The following is a 14552-nucleotide window of genomic DNA, read 5'->3' on the forward strand; positions in this document are numbered from 1 at the left end:
CCATAACACAAAGAGGACACGGAACATCACTAGACACAGAAGACACTCACAACAAACACTTTTAACACTGGCGCAACTGGCACACGCTACTGGAGCGTCACAGCCAAAACAACATGACTCAAAAACAGCTCTACCCACAGGACATCAGACTCTTGACTAGGCATATACAATCTAAAGCTGTGAACCACAATGTGCAATAATCAGTGTCCTAGTGGTTAGAGTGTCCGCCCTGAGATCGGTAGATTGTGAGTTCAAACCCTGGCCGAGTCATACCAAAGACTATAAAAATGGGACCCATTACCTCCCTGATTGGCACTCAGCATCAAGGGTTGGAATTGGGGGTTAAATCACCAAAAATGATTCCCGGGTGTGGCCACCGCTGCTGCCCACTGTTCCCCTCACCTCTCAGGGGGTGATCAAGGGTGATGGGTCAAATGCAGAGAATTATTTCGCCACACCTAGTGTGTGTGTGTGAGACAATCATTGGTACTTTTACTTTTTAACTTTATTGTTGCAACCCTGCCTACACTTGAATGTCTACACTGTCCATAACATCTGCAACCTGTAATTGCTAAATGTTTTTAAACAATAATATATATATTTTTTTGCAGCACCTACGCTGCAACTCAACTAACAGCGCCTTTTAAAATGATCTTTTTAATTTGTTCTTATCCTTGCCTTTTTCCTTTTTCATGTATAACTATTTTCTTCGATATATTTATCTTCTTTTTTTAAATTAACTGAAAATAGCAAAGTATGAAAATGTGTTGCTCGGGTGCACATAAATAAACATTTTGAATCTTGAACCTATATTAAAATTTGGAAATTAATACAATTTGCAGTATTTACATAATCCACAATGCAATGTACAGACATATAACAATATCTTTGCAGCTTCACATGCAAAATTCTATGAGATAATTTGCAGAGATGGTGTGAGTCTCACCTCTTTTTGTCTTTGCTCCTGTCTCTGTGTTTGTCCTTCGGGCTTCCCGACCTGATACAAAGACAAATACCTTATTTAGTTATGATTCCCTATTATTTTAGCCCTATTTTTACCTATATACATTTAGATTTTTTTTTTTCCTAATGAATGATGTGAGATACATTATAGGGTTGTACAGTATACCATTACTAATAAATACTGGGGTCCTAATGCATCAAAAAAGGTACTGTACTGCTTTGTAAAATACTGGGAGTTTTTACTTTCATGCGCATGATGCCGCTCCATGGTGACATTGCTGGTAACTTGAGCTGAGGCGCATGTAAGTCAACACACACACACACACACACAACTTTCAAGCGGAAACGGTGTGGAGACAGAAGAGGGAGAATTGACATGTTTTGGCTTCAAAACTAACGATAACGGTGAAGCTATAAGCACTAAATTGTCGCTCTGCAAGTGGCGCTTTAAAACATGTTGGCTTGGGCAATATACAAACCCCGTTTCCATATGAGTTGGGAAATTGTGTTAGATGTAAATATAAACGCAATACAATGATTTGCGAATTAATTTCAACCCATATTCAGTTGAATATGCTACAAAAACAACATATTTGATGTTCAAACTGATAAACATTTTTTTTTGTGCAAATAATCAATAACTTTAGAATTTGATGCCAGCAACACGTGACAAAGAAGTTGGGAAAGGTGGCAATAAATACTGATAAAAATCAGGATTGCTCATCAAACACTTATTTGGAACATCCCACAGGTGTGCAGGCTAATTGGGAACAGGTGGGTGCCATGATTGGGTATAAAAACATAGCTTCCCAAAAAATGCTCAGTCTTTCACAAGAAAGGATGGGGCGTGGTACACCCCTTTGTCCACAACTGCGTGAGCAAATAGTCAAACAGTTTAAGAACAACGTTTCTCAAAGTGCAATTGCAAGAAATTTAGGGATTTCAACATCTACGGTCCATAATATCATCAAAAGGTTCAGAAAATCTGGAGAAATCACTCCACGTAAGCGGCATGGCCGGAAACCGACATTGAATAACCGTGACCTACGATCCCTCAGACGGCACTGTATCAAAAACCGACATCAATCTCTAAAGGATATCATCACATGGGCTCAGGAACACTTCAGAAAACCACTGTCGCTAAATGCAGTTTGTCGCTACATTGTAAGTGCAAGTTAAAGCTCTACTATGCAAAGCGAAAGCCATTTATCAACAACATCCAGAAATGCCGCCGGCTTCTCTGGCCCCGAGATCATCTAAGATGGACTCATGCAAAGTGGAAAAGTGTTCTGTGGTCTGACGAGTCCACATTTCAAATTGTTTTTGGAAATATTCAACATCCTGTCATCCGGACCAAAGGGGAAGCTAACCATCCAGACTGTTATCGACGCAAAGTTCAAAAGCCAGCACCTGTGATGGTATGGGGGTGCATTAGTGCCCAAGGCATGGGTAACCTACACATCTGTGAAGGCACCATTAATGCTGAAAGGTACATACAGGTTTTGGAACAACATATGCTGCCATCTAAGCGCCATCTTTTTCATGGACGCCCCTGCTTATTTCAGCAAGACAATGCCAAGCCACATTCAGCACGTGTTACAACAGCGTGGCTTCGTAAAAAAAGAGTGCGGGTACTTTCCTGGCCACCTCCAGTCCAGACCTGTCTCCCATCGAAAATGTGTGGCGCATTATGAAGCGTAAAATACGATAGCGGAGACCGCGGACTGTTGAACGACTGAAGCTCTACATAAAACAAGAATGAGAAAGAATTCCACTTTCAAAGCTTCAACAATTAGTTTCCTCAATTCCCAATCGTTTATTGAGTGTTGTTAAAAGAAAAGGTGATGTAACACAGTGGTGAACATGCCCTTTCCCAACTACTTTGGCACGTGTTGCAGCCATGAAATTCTAAGTTAATTATTATTTGCAAAAAAAAATAAAGTTTATGAGTTTGAACATCAAATATCTTGTCTTTGTAGTGCATTCAATTGAATATGGGTTGAAAAGTATTTGCAAATCATTGTATTCCGTTTATATTTACATCTAACACAATTTCTCAACTCATATGGAAACGGGGTTTGTATATGATATACGATATAAATTATATGAATTTGTCAGACGATAAGAATTTTTAATACTATCGTTGTATCGTGATAATGCATGTTGATGCCAGACAAATTTGACAGTGACAAGAGAACGAAAGCTTCCGCATTGGTGAATGTCCCTTCACAGTGTTTTAGCTATTTCTAAATCACTAATCCTCACCTCCATGTCGACAAATAAACTATGTTTCTTAAAAGTATCATCCCTGCAGGATGAGGAATAGCTAAACATGCTTGACAACACACTGTTGGACAGGGGTCCCCAAACTTCTGCCGTCCGCGTCCACAAAGACCTGTTCCAGTCAAATATTGTTTACAAATCTGTGTTAGTGAGCGATTCTTCTTTGCCAAGATAATCCATCCCACCTCACAGGTATGGCATATCAATATGCTGATTAAACAGCATGATTACTGCATAGGTGTGCCTTAGGCTGCCCACAACAACAGGCCACTCAAAAATGTGCAGTTTTGCTTTATTGGGTCTGGGGGTTCAGAGAAGCAGTCAGTATCTGGTGTGACCACAACTTGCATCACACAGTGCAACACAACATATATTTCGCATAGAGTTGGTCAGGTTGTTGATTGTGGCCTGTGGAATCTTGGTCCACTCCTCTTCAATGACTGTGCAAAATTGCTGGATATTGGCAGGAACTGGAACACGCTGTCGTACACGCCGAACCACAGCATCCCAAACATGATCATTGGGTGAGATGTGAGTATGCTGGCCATGCAAGAACTGGGATGTTTTCAGCTTCCAGGAATTGTGTACAGATCCTTGCAACATGGAGCCGTGCATTGTCATGCTGCAACATGAGGGGATGGTCTCGGGTGAATGGCACAACAAAGGGCCTCACAATCTCGTCACGGTATCACTGTGCATTCAAAATCAATAAAATGCACTTGCGTTCATTGTCCATGACATACGCCTGCCCATACCATAATCCCACCCCCACTATGGGCCACTCGATTCACAACGTTGGTATCAGCAAACCGCTCTCCCACACAATGCTACACACGCTGTCTACCAACTGCCCTGAACAGTGAAAACCGGGATTCATCAACTCAAGTCAGTTACGACGACAAACTGCAGTCAGGTCAAGACCACGATGAGGATGACCAGCAAGCAGATGAGCTTCTCTGAGATGGTTTCTCAGACTTTGTGCAGACATTTGTTGGTTATACAAACCAATTGTTGCAGCAGCTGTCCGGACAGCTGGTCTCAGACGATCATGGAAGTGCACCTGCTGGATGTGGAGGTCCTGGGCTGGTGTGGTTACAAGTGGTCTGCGGTTTTGAGGCCGATTGGATGCACTGCCAAATTCTCTAAAACGACTTTGGAAACGGCTTATGGTAGAGAAATGAACATTTAATTCACGAGTGACAGTTCTGATGGACATTCCTGCAGTCAACATGCCAACTGCACACTCCCTCAAAACTTGCGACATCTGTGGCATTGGGCTGTGATAAAATTTCACATTTCAGCATGGCCTTTTATTGTGGGGAGCCTAAGGCAAACCTGTGCAATAATCATGCTGTTTAATCAGCATCTTTATATGGCACACCTGTGAGGTGGGATGGATTTTCTTGGCAAATAAGAAATGCTCACTCACACAGATTTAGACCGATTTGTGAACAATATTTGGGAGGAATATGTATTTTGTGTATATAGTAAAAAACATTTTTAAATGTTGTATTTATTTTTTTTAATTAATCAATCCAACAAAAACAATACACAACAATACCATAATAATACAATTCCAATTCCAAAACCAAACCCGACCCAGCAACATTCAGAATGGCAATAAACAGAGCAATTGAGAGGAAACACAAAATATGACACAAAACAATCCAAAAGCGGTCAGACAAAAATTAATATTATCAACAACAGTATCAATATTAATAACAATTTCAACATATCAGTGATTAAAAATCCCTCATTGACATTATCATTACAGACATTTAAAAAAAAAAAAAAAAAAAACATAAAAAAAAAAAAAAAGAACAATAGTGTCACAGTGGCTTACACTTGCATTGCATCTCATGATACACATCTTGTCCAATATTTTCCAAAAAGATAAAATAAGTCATATATTTGGTTCATTTCATAGTTAAAAAATGTTTTAATAATGGACCCCATTTTCCAATATATGACTCATTATTATCAAAACTAAATGCAGTTTTTTTCTACTGATATCATCTCCATAGCTTGGTGTACCAGTCAGCATGTGTTGGACTATCAACATCCATCCATTTTTTTTTAAATATTACCCTTTTTGTCATGATACATATTTAAAGAAATGCATTTTTACTCTTTGATGACACATTACTAAATTGATGGAGATCCCCAAGAATACAAGTTTGCAGTATCATTGGGATATTTATATTAAGGAATGTGATTGCTTCTTTTGTTGTTTTCAACCATAACTCTTTTATTCTCTGATATTCCCACAATAAATGAACAAGAGTTCCCTCAGGTGCCCGACACTTCATACATAACTTGCTATCTACTACACAATTTTTAAACAGCTGTAAAAGTTTTAGATTTTTGAGTTCAACTCATGAAAAATGCGATAAAAACAAAAGTGTTGCGTTTATATTTTTGTTCAGTGTACATTTTGGTACCCGTACATATAACAAAATATTGGTATCGGGACAACACTAATACCATAACAACATACTGTAAAGTAATGACACTCACTGAATATTCCAGTGTAATCTTCAACCACTATAACACATGACATGACACATGTTATTACTTCTCTCATAATGTCATTCGAAATGTATGTATTTGTAAATACAGCTCTTGGATTACCTTATATTATTAAAGAAATAAAACAACAATAGGTGTTTATTTATAGTTGTCCACACATACCTGTACCTCCTCTTTTTCCTGGAGCCAGATGCAGACCTACATAGTAAGCAAAAATAATTAGTGCATGACAGATGCTTGAACTGAATTATTCATATGTGTATGAAAAGAGAGATATTTTTACCAGAACATATAGTTTACATCATGCCATGTTTCAGTTTGCAGCAAAATGTGAAGGTGGAGTCTGGGCTTAAATTGCGGGTGTATTATTTTTAATTAAATGTGAAGAGTGCATGTTTTACTACATTAGCATGGAAAGGCGGTTCTCTTTCTCACACACATTTTATGGTATCTGTTTATTACAGACACATTATATCGACCCAAAAGTTTAGTCACAGATGCCCATTAACACATATTAAGTCATTCATATCACTTTCAGCCTCACTGCAATTTCCATGGAGATTAGTGAGAAAAGAGTGGGAGTTGTTGTCATTTTACAGAGGACTTCCACATCTGCCTTGAGTCTATCTACAGTGCACAGCGGATTGGTGAAGAGCAGCAGGTTGTTGGACTTTCGACCAAATAAAATTAAAAAAGCAAGGTGTGACCCGATTGGAGGGAACCAACTGGGACATACAGTATATTCCCTTTGCACAGATCTCAACAACTGTTTACAAAGCTCAACAGTATGTAACTTGATATGGAAGTATTATTGTCGGTAAATTATTTGCAAACATACATCTCAAACTGTGCGCATGTAATCCAATTTGCGTGCATGTGTACTAATTTGTGTGTCTGTATATCAATTGGAATGTGTGTATTTAGATCTGCTTAGGTGTGTTTTAGAACCACGCATGTCTGATTTGGATCCGTGTACGTGTGTTTTAAGTTGTCTGTCTGTGCCAATTCAGAAAGAACCCTCGATAGGCTGTCTACTTACACACAGTGTTGGTAATAAGGGCGTTAGAGTATAACTACACCTAACTACTAACGCCGTCATTTTTATCAGTAACGAGTAATCTAATTAATTACTGTTGCCATCATTGCCGTTACTGAGAATACGAAGTGGCGCTTTGCTACAGTTCGATTGATTGAAACGCAAAGTGTCTGGTTTCGGCACACATTGTCTGCATGCAGAGCGCAAGGGTGGGGATGATAAAATTATCGGCAGTAAAGGAGAAATTTGCTGAAAAAGAGACACAATACAGCATCTTCCCTCATCGCTGTCCCTCTGCTGTCAGTGTCAGGCTCCGTACGTGAGCCCACATGCACACGCTTATCCATTACCCTCCGCCCCCCTAAGTAAACCAGTGGGGACGAAAATGTTGACATACACAATATCCAATCCTATTTAATTTAATCTTGTCAATGGCTGGGACAAATTCGGAATACATCCAATCACAGATGTCTAATAGCGTCAAATATGAAAGAGAGTGCGGACTGGGGGTTAGCAACGATGTTGAGCCAATCAGATACTTTCCCTTCCTTGTTTAGGAAGTGGAAATTCTCTCCAGCAGCGCTAAAACAAAAATGTATGAATTTGTTCCACGCTATAATATGTGAACTGTAATGAGGGCACCTTTTATTTTTAAAGCCATCAGCCAGCGAGTCATCACGAAATCTACACAACTGTAAGTTGGCTATGTGTTGTTGCTGCTTCTACCGCACTCATAAACAAAGTGTGATGAAGGAATGCATCGTAACTCCATTTCACAATACATATACACATCTGCCTAGCCAGAGGCGTAGCATAAAATATGTCTTGTTTCTCTGTGTAAATAAGTGGACAATACATAAGCTTTGAAACATGATGCAGCTGACCTGATTTGAGAAGAATATTTTTGTATTATTGCATTATTTTTGTTTCATCTGACCACAGAACTTTCCTCCAGAAGGTCTTATCTTTGTCAATGTGATGTCAGATGAAACAAAAATTGAGCTGTTCGGCCACAATACCCAGCAATATGTGTGGAAGAGAAAAGGTGAGGCCTTTAATCCCAGAAACACCATCCCTAACGTCAAGCATGGTGGTAGTATTATGCTCTATGCTTGTTTTGATGCCAATGGAACTGGTGCTTTACAGAGAGTAAATGGGACAATGGAAAAGGAGGATGACCTCCCAAATTCTTCAGGACAACCTAAAATCATCAGCCCGGAGGTTGGGTCTTGGGCGCAGTTGGGTGATCCAACAGGACAATGACCCCAAACAAATGTCAAAAGTGGTAAAGGAATGGCTAAATCAGGCTAAAATGAAGGTTTTAGAATGGCCTCCCCAAAATCCTGACTTAAATGTGTGAACAGTGTTATTAACATTGATGTATGTATACTTTTGACCCACCAGATTTGGTCACATTTTCAGTAGACCCATAATAAATTCATAAAAGAACCAAACTTCATGAATGTGTTTTGGACCAACAAGTATGTACTCCAATCACTCCAACACAAAAAAATAAGAGTTGTAGAAATGATTGTGTGTGAAAGGAATGGCTAAATCAGGCTACAATCAAGGTTTTAGAATGGCCTTCCCAAAGTCCTGACTTAAACATGTGGACAATGCTGAAGAAACAAGTCCATGTCAGAAAACCAACAAATTTAGCTGAACTGCACCAATTTTGTCAAGAGGAGTGGTCAAAAATTCCACCAGAAGCTTGCCAGAAGCTTGTGGATGGCTACCAAAAGCGCCTTATTGCAGTGAAACTTGCCAAGGGACATGTAAGCAAATATTAACATTGCTGTATGTATACTTTTGACCCAGCAGATTTGCTCACATTTTCAGTAGACCCATAATAAATTCATAAAGGAACCAAACTTCATGAATGTTTTTTGTGACCAACGAGTATGTGCTCCAATCACTCTATCACAAAAAATAAGAGTTGTAGAAAGTATTGGAAACTCAAGACAGCCATGACATTACCAAGTGTATGTAAACTTTTGATCGCGACTGTGTATATATATATATATATATATATATATATATATATATATATATATAGGTATATATATATATATATATATACCTATATATATATATATATATATATATATATATATATATATATGTGAAGGCCGATGCAGGAGTGACAGTCTCTGTTGCGGATGTCGCATGTGTATTCTGTCCATCGGAGCTGTCATTTTGCTTTCTGTGGGCCCACCTATCCTTTCTCCACAATGCCAATATTTATTTCAAACTTACTACTTACTCTTTTATAATCTACATTCCTGCGTTCTTACCTCTCCTTTGCTTTTGCGTTTATGACGTCACTTTACCTTTCCTTTCTCGTCCTTTTCTGACTATTTTGTCCGATCATCCTGCACCTTCCTGTCATTCCTCCTTTGCAGCTTTCCCTCTATTTTCCTGTCCTTCAATTTGCTTTTCCTTCATTTTCTCCTGGGCATCTTTCTCTACTGCCAAAGTGAGTGGAAGCAACATATGGGGCAATACATGAACGGCCATTGTAGTAATATGTTTCACTGCAAAGTCACCTTCATACATTAATACAAGTGCAATTTCTTCCCTGAACATTGGTAACTGACCAATGTTAACACACCCTGTCTCACACTCACGCTCTCTCTCACACACTCTCTATCACTCACACACTCTCTCTCTCTCACACACACACCTGTCACGTTTGTGTTTCTTCCCACTCTTTTTCTTCTTCTCTCTGCGAGTAGGTGATACACTGCCAAGCCTATTGATAGAGAAAAGAGAACAGCATGACCATCGTGTTAAAGTTTTGTTTGATTGTTGTCAATCTTGGTGTCTAAAAGTTTTATGCTTATCTGAGTTGATGATTCATTGGCATATCAAACCCTATTTTACAGGAACAATCAGATTATTTCGCAAACAAGGCTATTTTGTCAGTGGAGAATACTCACCGATTTCTTCTGGATTTCTTCTTTCTTTTCTTTGGACAAGTGGATGGGGAACTGTTTGATTTCCTCCCCTGTCTGACATATTCATAAAAAGACAAGAGGAATAGACTGTGAGTGATGAAGAAAAAAACGTCTATAGATATCTAGGGAGAGGGTAATTAAAGTTAAGATGGAGTGTTTTTTTTAATTATTGTGTCCACTTAAGGGAACGTTTGTTTGAAATTGAAGATCGACCTGAGAGGTTCCACAGTGCAATGTTTTGCAGCCATTGATCTGATCACAAGGCCATTCACTCAAATACAATCGTGTGCAACAGTGATTTTGTAGTTCCTACGTGGAAATAGTGTTGCCAGATGTCACAAGAGAAATCCGCAAACAGTTCAAAACTAATAATGGGACTTTGCAACACTGGACGGAGACTCAACAGCAGGAGACACTGCATGCGTCTGCTACCAGTGTTGGGACTAACGCGTTACAAAGTAACGCGTTACTGTAACGCCGTTAGTTTCGGCGGTAACTAGTAATCTAACGCGTTATTTTTTATATTCAGTAACTCAGTTATCGTTACTACATGATGCGTTACTGCGTTATTTTACGTTACTTTTGATGTAGTATCGGCTAGAAACAGAAGCGCTGCGGTGTCGTTCTTCTGAATCTTCCTCTGTCACAAGCCGGAGAGAAGAAAAGAGGCGCGGTCTATGTGTGTGTCTGGGTGTGGGTGTGGGGAGGGGAGGCACACATGTGATCCGCGATTTGAAATATAAAAAAAAACAAAACGTTGTTGGCACGTTCAATCCACACACAGCGTGGTCATGGCGAGCGTAGTAACGGAGGAGCTTGAACGCCCCGCGCCATTGGATCGGTGTGTTTATAGATGCATACTCGGTTGTGCAAAACGAGGGTTTTAAACACATGCTGAACGTGCTTGAGCCACGTTACGACATCCTGTCGCGCACCCACTTCAAGATTGTGCCAGATCTTTATGAGCAGGAGAAGAAAAAAGTTGTGGATGAACTATCCGAGCATCATCTGTTGCGCTCATGACAGGATGTCCAGGGGAACTATAAGCGCTCATTTCATCACAGCAGACTGGGAGATGAGAAGACACGCCCCCTCTACGAGACTCACCTTGCGCAGGTACTGACACAAGCAGAATGGAAGGTAAAGATATCCTAGTCACACGTGATAATGCCAAAAATCTAATAATTACAGTGAATGAGGCAGGACTGGGACCACAGATAGGTGCTTTGCACATGTAGTGAATTTGGCATCACAGAAGGGAATCTCAGTCAATAGGATGGAGCGCCTCCTTGGGACGATCAGGAATGAGGTTTCCTACTTCCACCCAAGCACAACAGCTGCTCATATGCTTAAGACAAAGCAAGAAATGCTAAAGCTGCCTACTCATAAGCTCATACATGATGTCCCAACGAGGTGGAACTCCACTTATGATATGTTAGAGCAGCAGGCAGCTATATACTCTGCATTGACCCACAACACCCTGAAGACATCGCAGGGCCAACACAGATAGACAGACAACATTCACACTCACATTCACACACTAGGGCCAATTTAGTGTTGCCAATCAACCTATCCCCATGTGCATGTCTTTGGAAGTGGGAGGAAGCCGGAGTACCCGGAGGGAACCTACGCAGTCACGGGGAGGACATGCAAACTCCACACAGAAAGATCCCAAGCCCGGGATTGAACCCAAGACTACTCAGGACCTTCGTATTGTGAGGCAGATGCACCAACCCCTCTTCCACCGTGCTGCCGCACTTTAAATTGTTTTTTATTCATGGTCATTGGTCCAAGTTTAAAGAAAGGAGGAATGCCTTTTTATGTTGCACTGTTTTTCATTAATTATGTTAAAAGGAAAATAAAAATGCATGACAAGTTGATCAACAGATTGTATTATTCTCCAGTGCAATAACAGTACTGAAATGAAGGCTAAAAGGGCATTAATGGGAGCTTTAAGACAAAAAGAAGAAAAAAAGAAGTAACTAAATAGTTACTTTTCACAGTAACACATTACTTTTTGGTGTAAGTAACTGAGTTAGTAACTGAGTTAAAGTAACTAGTAACTATAACTAGTTACTGGTTTTCAGGAACCAACCCAACACTGTCTGCCACCCAAGGTAAATGCTGTGAAATATTGTTACATAATTACATTAAAACTACTGTAGTTGTTTGTAGTACAGTAGGGAAGGGATTTATAAGGCACCATTCTTTGGTGGATCTCGTGTGAGAGAAAGGGGGGGGAGGGTTAATCATTTTGCAATGCAGTCTGCTGAAAATGATGGAAAATGCCACTCTATATAGCAACTGACGCTATGGTCATAGTTGGATTTGCCACAAAACACACTAACATATTCAACACTCTACTGCCATCTGGCGGATACAGTGGAAAGTGCACCCTCACACACACACTGCCGCGTATAATTTGTCTATAACATTTTTATAAATACACCTCTGCATAATATTGAATCCTTAAAAGAAAGGAATATAGCTCAACTTACAACAAAGAAAAACTGTATTAAGATTGTTTTTAAACTGTTTTAGAAAATATTTAAAGTGTATCCATCCATCCATCCATATTTTACTGCTCTATCTATTTGCCCGAAATAAAAAATATGTTCTTATTTAAACTATAAACATTTTTTGACCAACTTGAACCATTTGATAATGAAAAATACAATAAATACAATGTTGTCTGTCATCTGTGTTAGCCCTGCGATGAGGTAGTTAATTGTCCAGACTCCAGGGTGTTCCCCGCCTTCCGCCCGAATGCAGCCGGGATAGGCTCCAGCACCCCCCGCAACCCCGAAAGGGACAAGCGGTGGAAAATAGATGGATGGATGGATAGTCAATAAATAATAATAATTTCAAATTGATCAGCAACACTAACTCAATATAGCACAATATAAAACACTCTAAACTACAAAATAAAAATTTGTAAAACAATTTGTGCAGATGTTTTTATTATTACTGTTTTATGAAAAAAATAAGAAATCAAGATTAATGGTTTACAATGAGTACATTTTGTTGTGCACAGTTGTTTGAAACGGGGTTTGAAGCATGATACAGCATTATACAGATAAAGCATGTTCCCGAGGTTAACCCACCCCACTATTTAAGAATAACTGTGCTATTGTAATGTTTTTAAGCAATCTTTCTTGTCTAAAAGTTTTGAAAAGGCTTGTTACATGTTAAAATTGTGCTGTTTCGGGAAGGGCCGAATACGGATTAAATTGACTTCAATTAATTTCAATGGACAGGGCTGCTTTGATATATAAGTGTTCTGAGTTAGAAGCTCAGTCATGGAACGCTTTGTGCTTGTAAATGCTACTGTAATCTTTATATGGTTTCATTAATCACTTGAGCAGTAACACAAGTCACAACTAGAACCTGTGCAATTCCGGTATGAATTGCGTGTGGATGCCTCAATCAATGCTGAAGCGGAAATGAAAAACTAAACGACTGCAGGACTATTTTGGTGAACAAAAGTTTGAATGTACAGTAGGAATGGTTTGAAAATTAAAGAGCTCAAAATCAACTGAAATGCTAGTGGAATGTAGAACGAATGGTAGTAACGGTTTGACCGTGAAATGGTTTGAATCTTAAATATCGAAAATTGTACTGAAAATAACTATGAATATGGAAATGATAAATGTATGTTGCAATTGTTGGATTAAAACTCTATGACTCAAAGATGTAAAATCGACAAAAAAAAGATTTGTGCTTTTGGCCCTTCCAGGATTCAAACCCACGGTACCGTGATTAAGGGCAGTTGTATAACCCTCTTGGCCAAACAACTCAGACTTCAATGCTGCAATAGTACTACATTTTCAACTAAATTTGGAGATAAAGTAATACTGTTTTTGTTAAACACTTTTCTTTATTCAATGAAACATTTACTTGCAAACAAGCTAACATTTGGTGGGGAGTTGAAACCATATAATATATTAGTAGGGAAAACAAAGACATCCCTGGCTTAAACATGACACCATATGTTCAATTATGTAAGTCCTCAAGTAAGACACGATTTGTATTAATGCAGGATTCATGCTGTTAGCCATTACTAGCCGACTTCTTTGGCTATGTGAAGCACCTCATGAAATATGTCACATAAGCATTATAAACAATCTGTAAATTAAAAGTTTTGATAGACTATCAAATAATATCGGACGACCGGAGTATGAAGCGGAAGAGGAATAAGAACAATTTATGTGGGAATGCCTTTGGCACAGCATGCATGCATTGTGTGTGTTTGAGCATGTGCTTGACCTGTTATCACTGTGATGATCATCATAGGCATAATCTCCGCCTTCATCGCCAATCAAATCATCGTCATCCTCATACTTTTCAGGGTAGTAGTGCAAGTGGTTGACCCTAAAACATGACAACAGAGGGTCAGGAACATGGACTTAAACTAAAAGGAAAGGACTGAAACATTAGGCTGTGAAATCTGCTCTTGTGTTTTGCTTTTGTTCTAGCATGAAAGTATGCAATCTCGCTTTCAACATTTTTGACTGATTCTGACCTGCAATGCAAAAATAAATATACAGAGATGTGGAGACACAAAAAGTGGCTTTTAAGCTTTGCTGCTGTGGGTGTTGGTTGTTGTGTGCATCTATGAAGGCTTGCTTATTTTCTTCTGTTTTTCTCCAGTTCTCCTGGCAATGTAAATTTGTGTTTCTATTTATTCGGGTATGTTTGTAAATAGTTGTGCTTTTTTCTATGTTGCTACTTTTTTTGGTCTTTTTGTTGTTACTTTTGGACTATCTTTTCAAGCATTTTGCTCT

At 39.1% G+C, this 14552-nt stretch overlaps 1 protein-coding gene across 2 annotated transcripts in view; it reads right to left on the bottom strand.

The window, feature by feature from the left end:
• srrm3 (serine/arginine repetitive matrix 3) overlaps positions 1–14552 on the bottom strand; it is a 113681-nt gene that overhangs the window by 42149 nt on the left and 56980 nt on the right. For both annotated transcript variants that reach the window (XM_061963132.1, XM_061963134.1), the window contains exons 4-8: positions 14035–14139; positions 9751–9822; positions 9495–9563; positions 5938–5973; positions 947–997 (exon numbers count right to left, since the gene is read on the bottom strand). In XM_061963132.1, coding sequence (XP_061819116.1) covers positions 947–997; positions 5938–5973; positions 9495–9563; positions 9751–9822; positions 14035–14139 — 333 coding nt within the window. The remainder of the gene's footprint in view (positions 1–946; positions 998–5937; positions 5974–9494; positions 9564–9750; positions 9823–14034; positions 14140–14552) is intronic.

This window comes from Nerophis lumbriciformis, linkage group LG09, assembly GCF_033978685.3.
Source record: "Nerophis lumbriciformis linkage group LG09, RoL_Nlum_v2.1, whole genome shotgun sequence".
NCBI lineage: Eukaryota > Metazoa > Chordata > Actinopteri > Syngnathiformes > Syngnathidae > Nerophis > Nerophis lumbriciformis.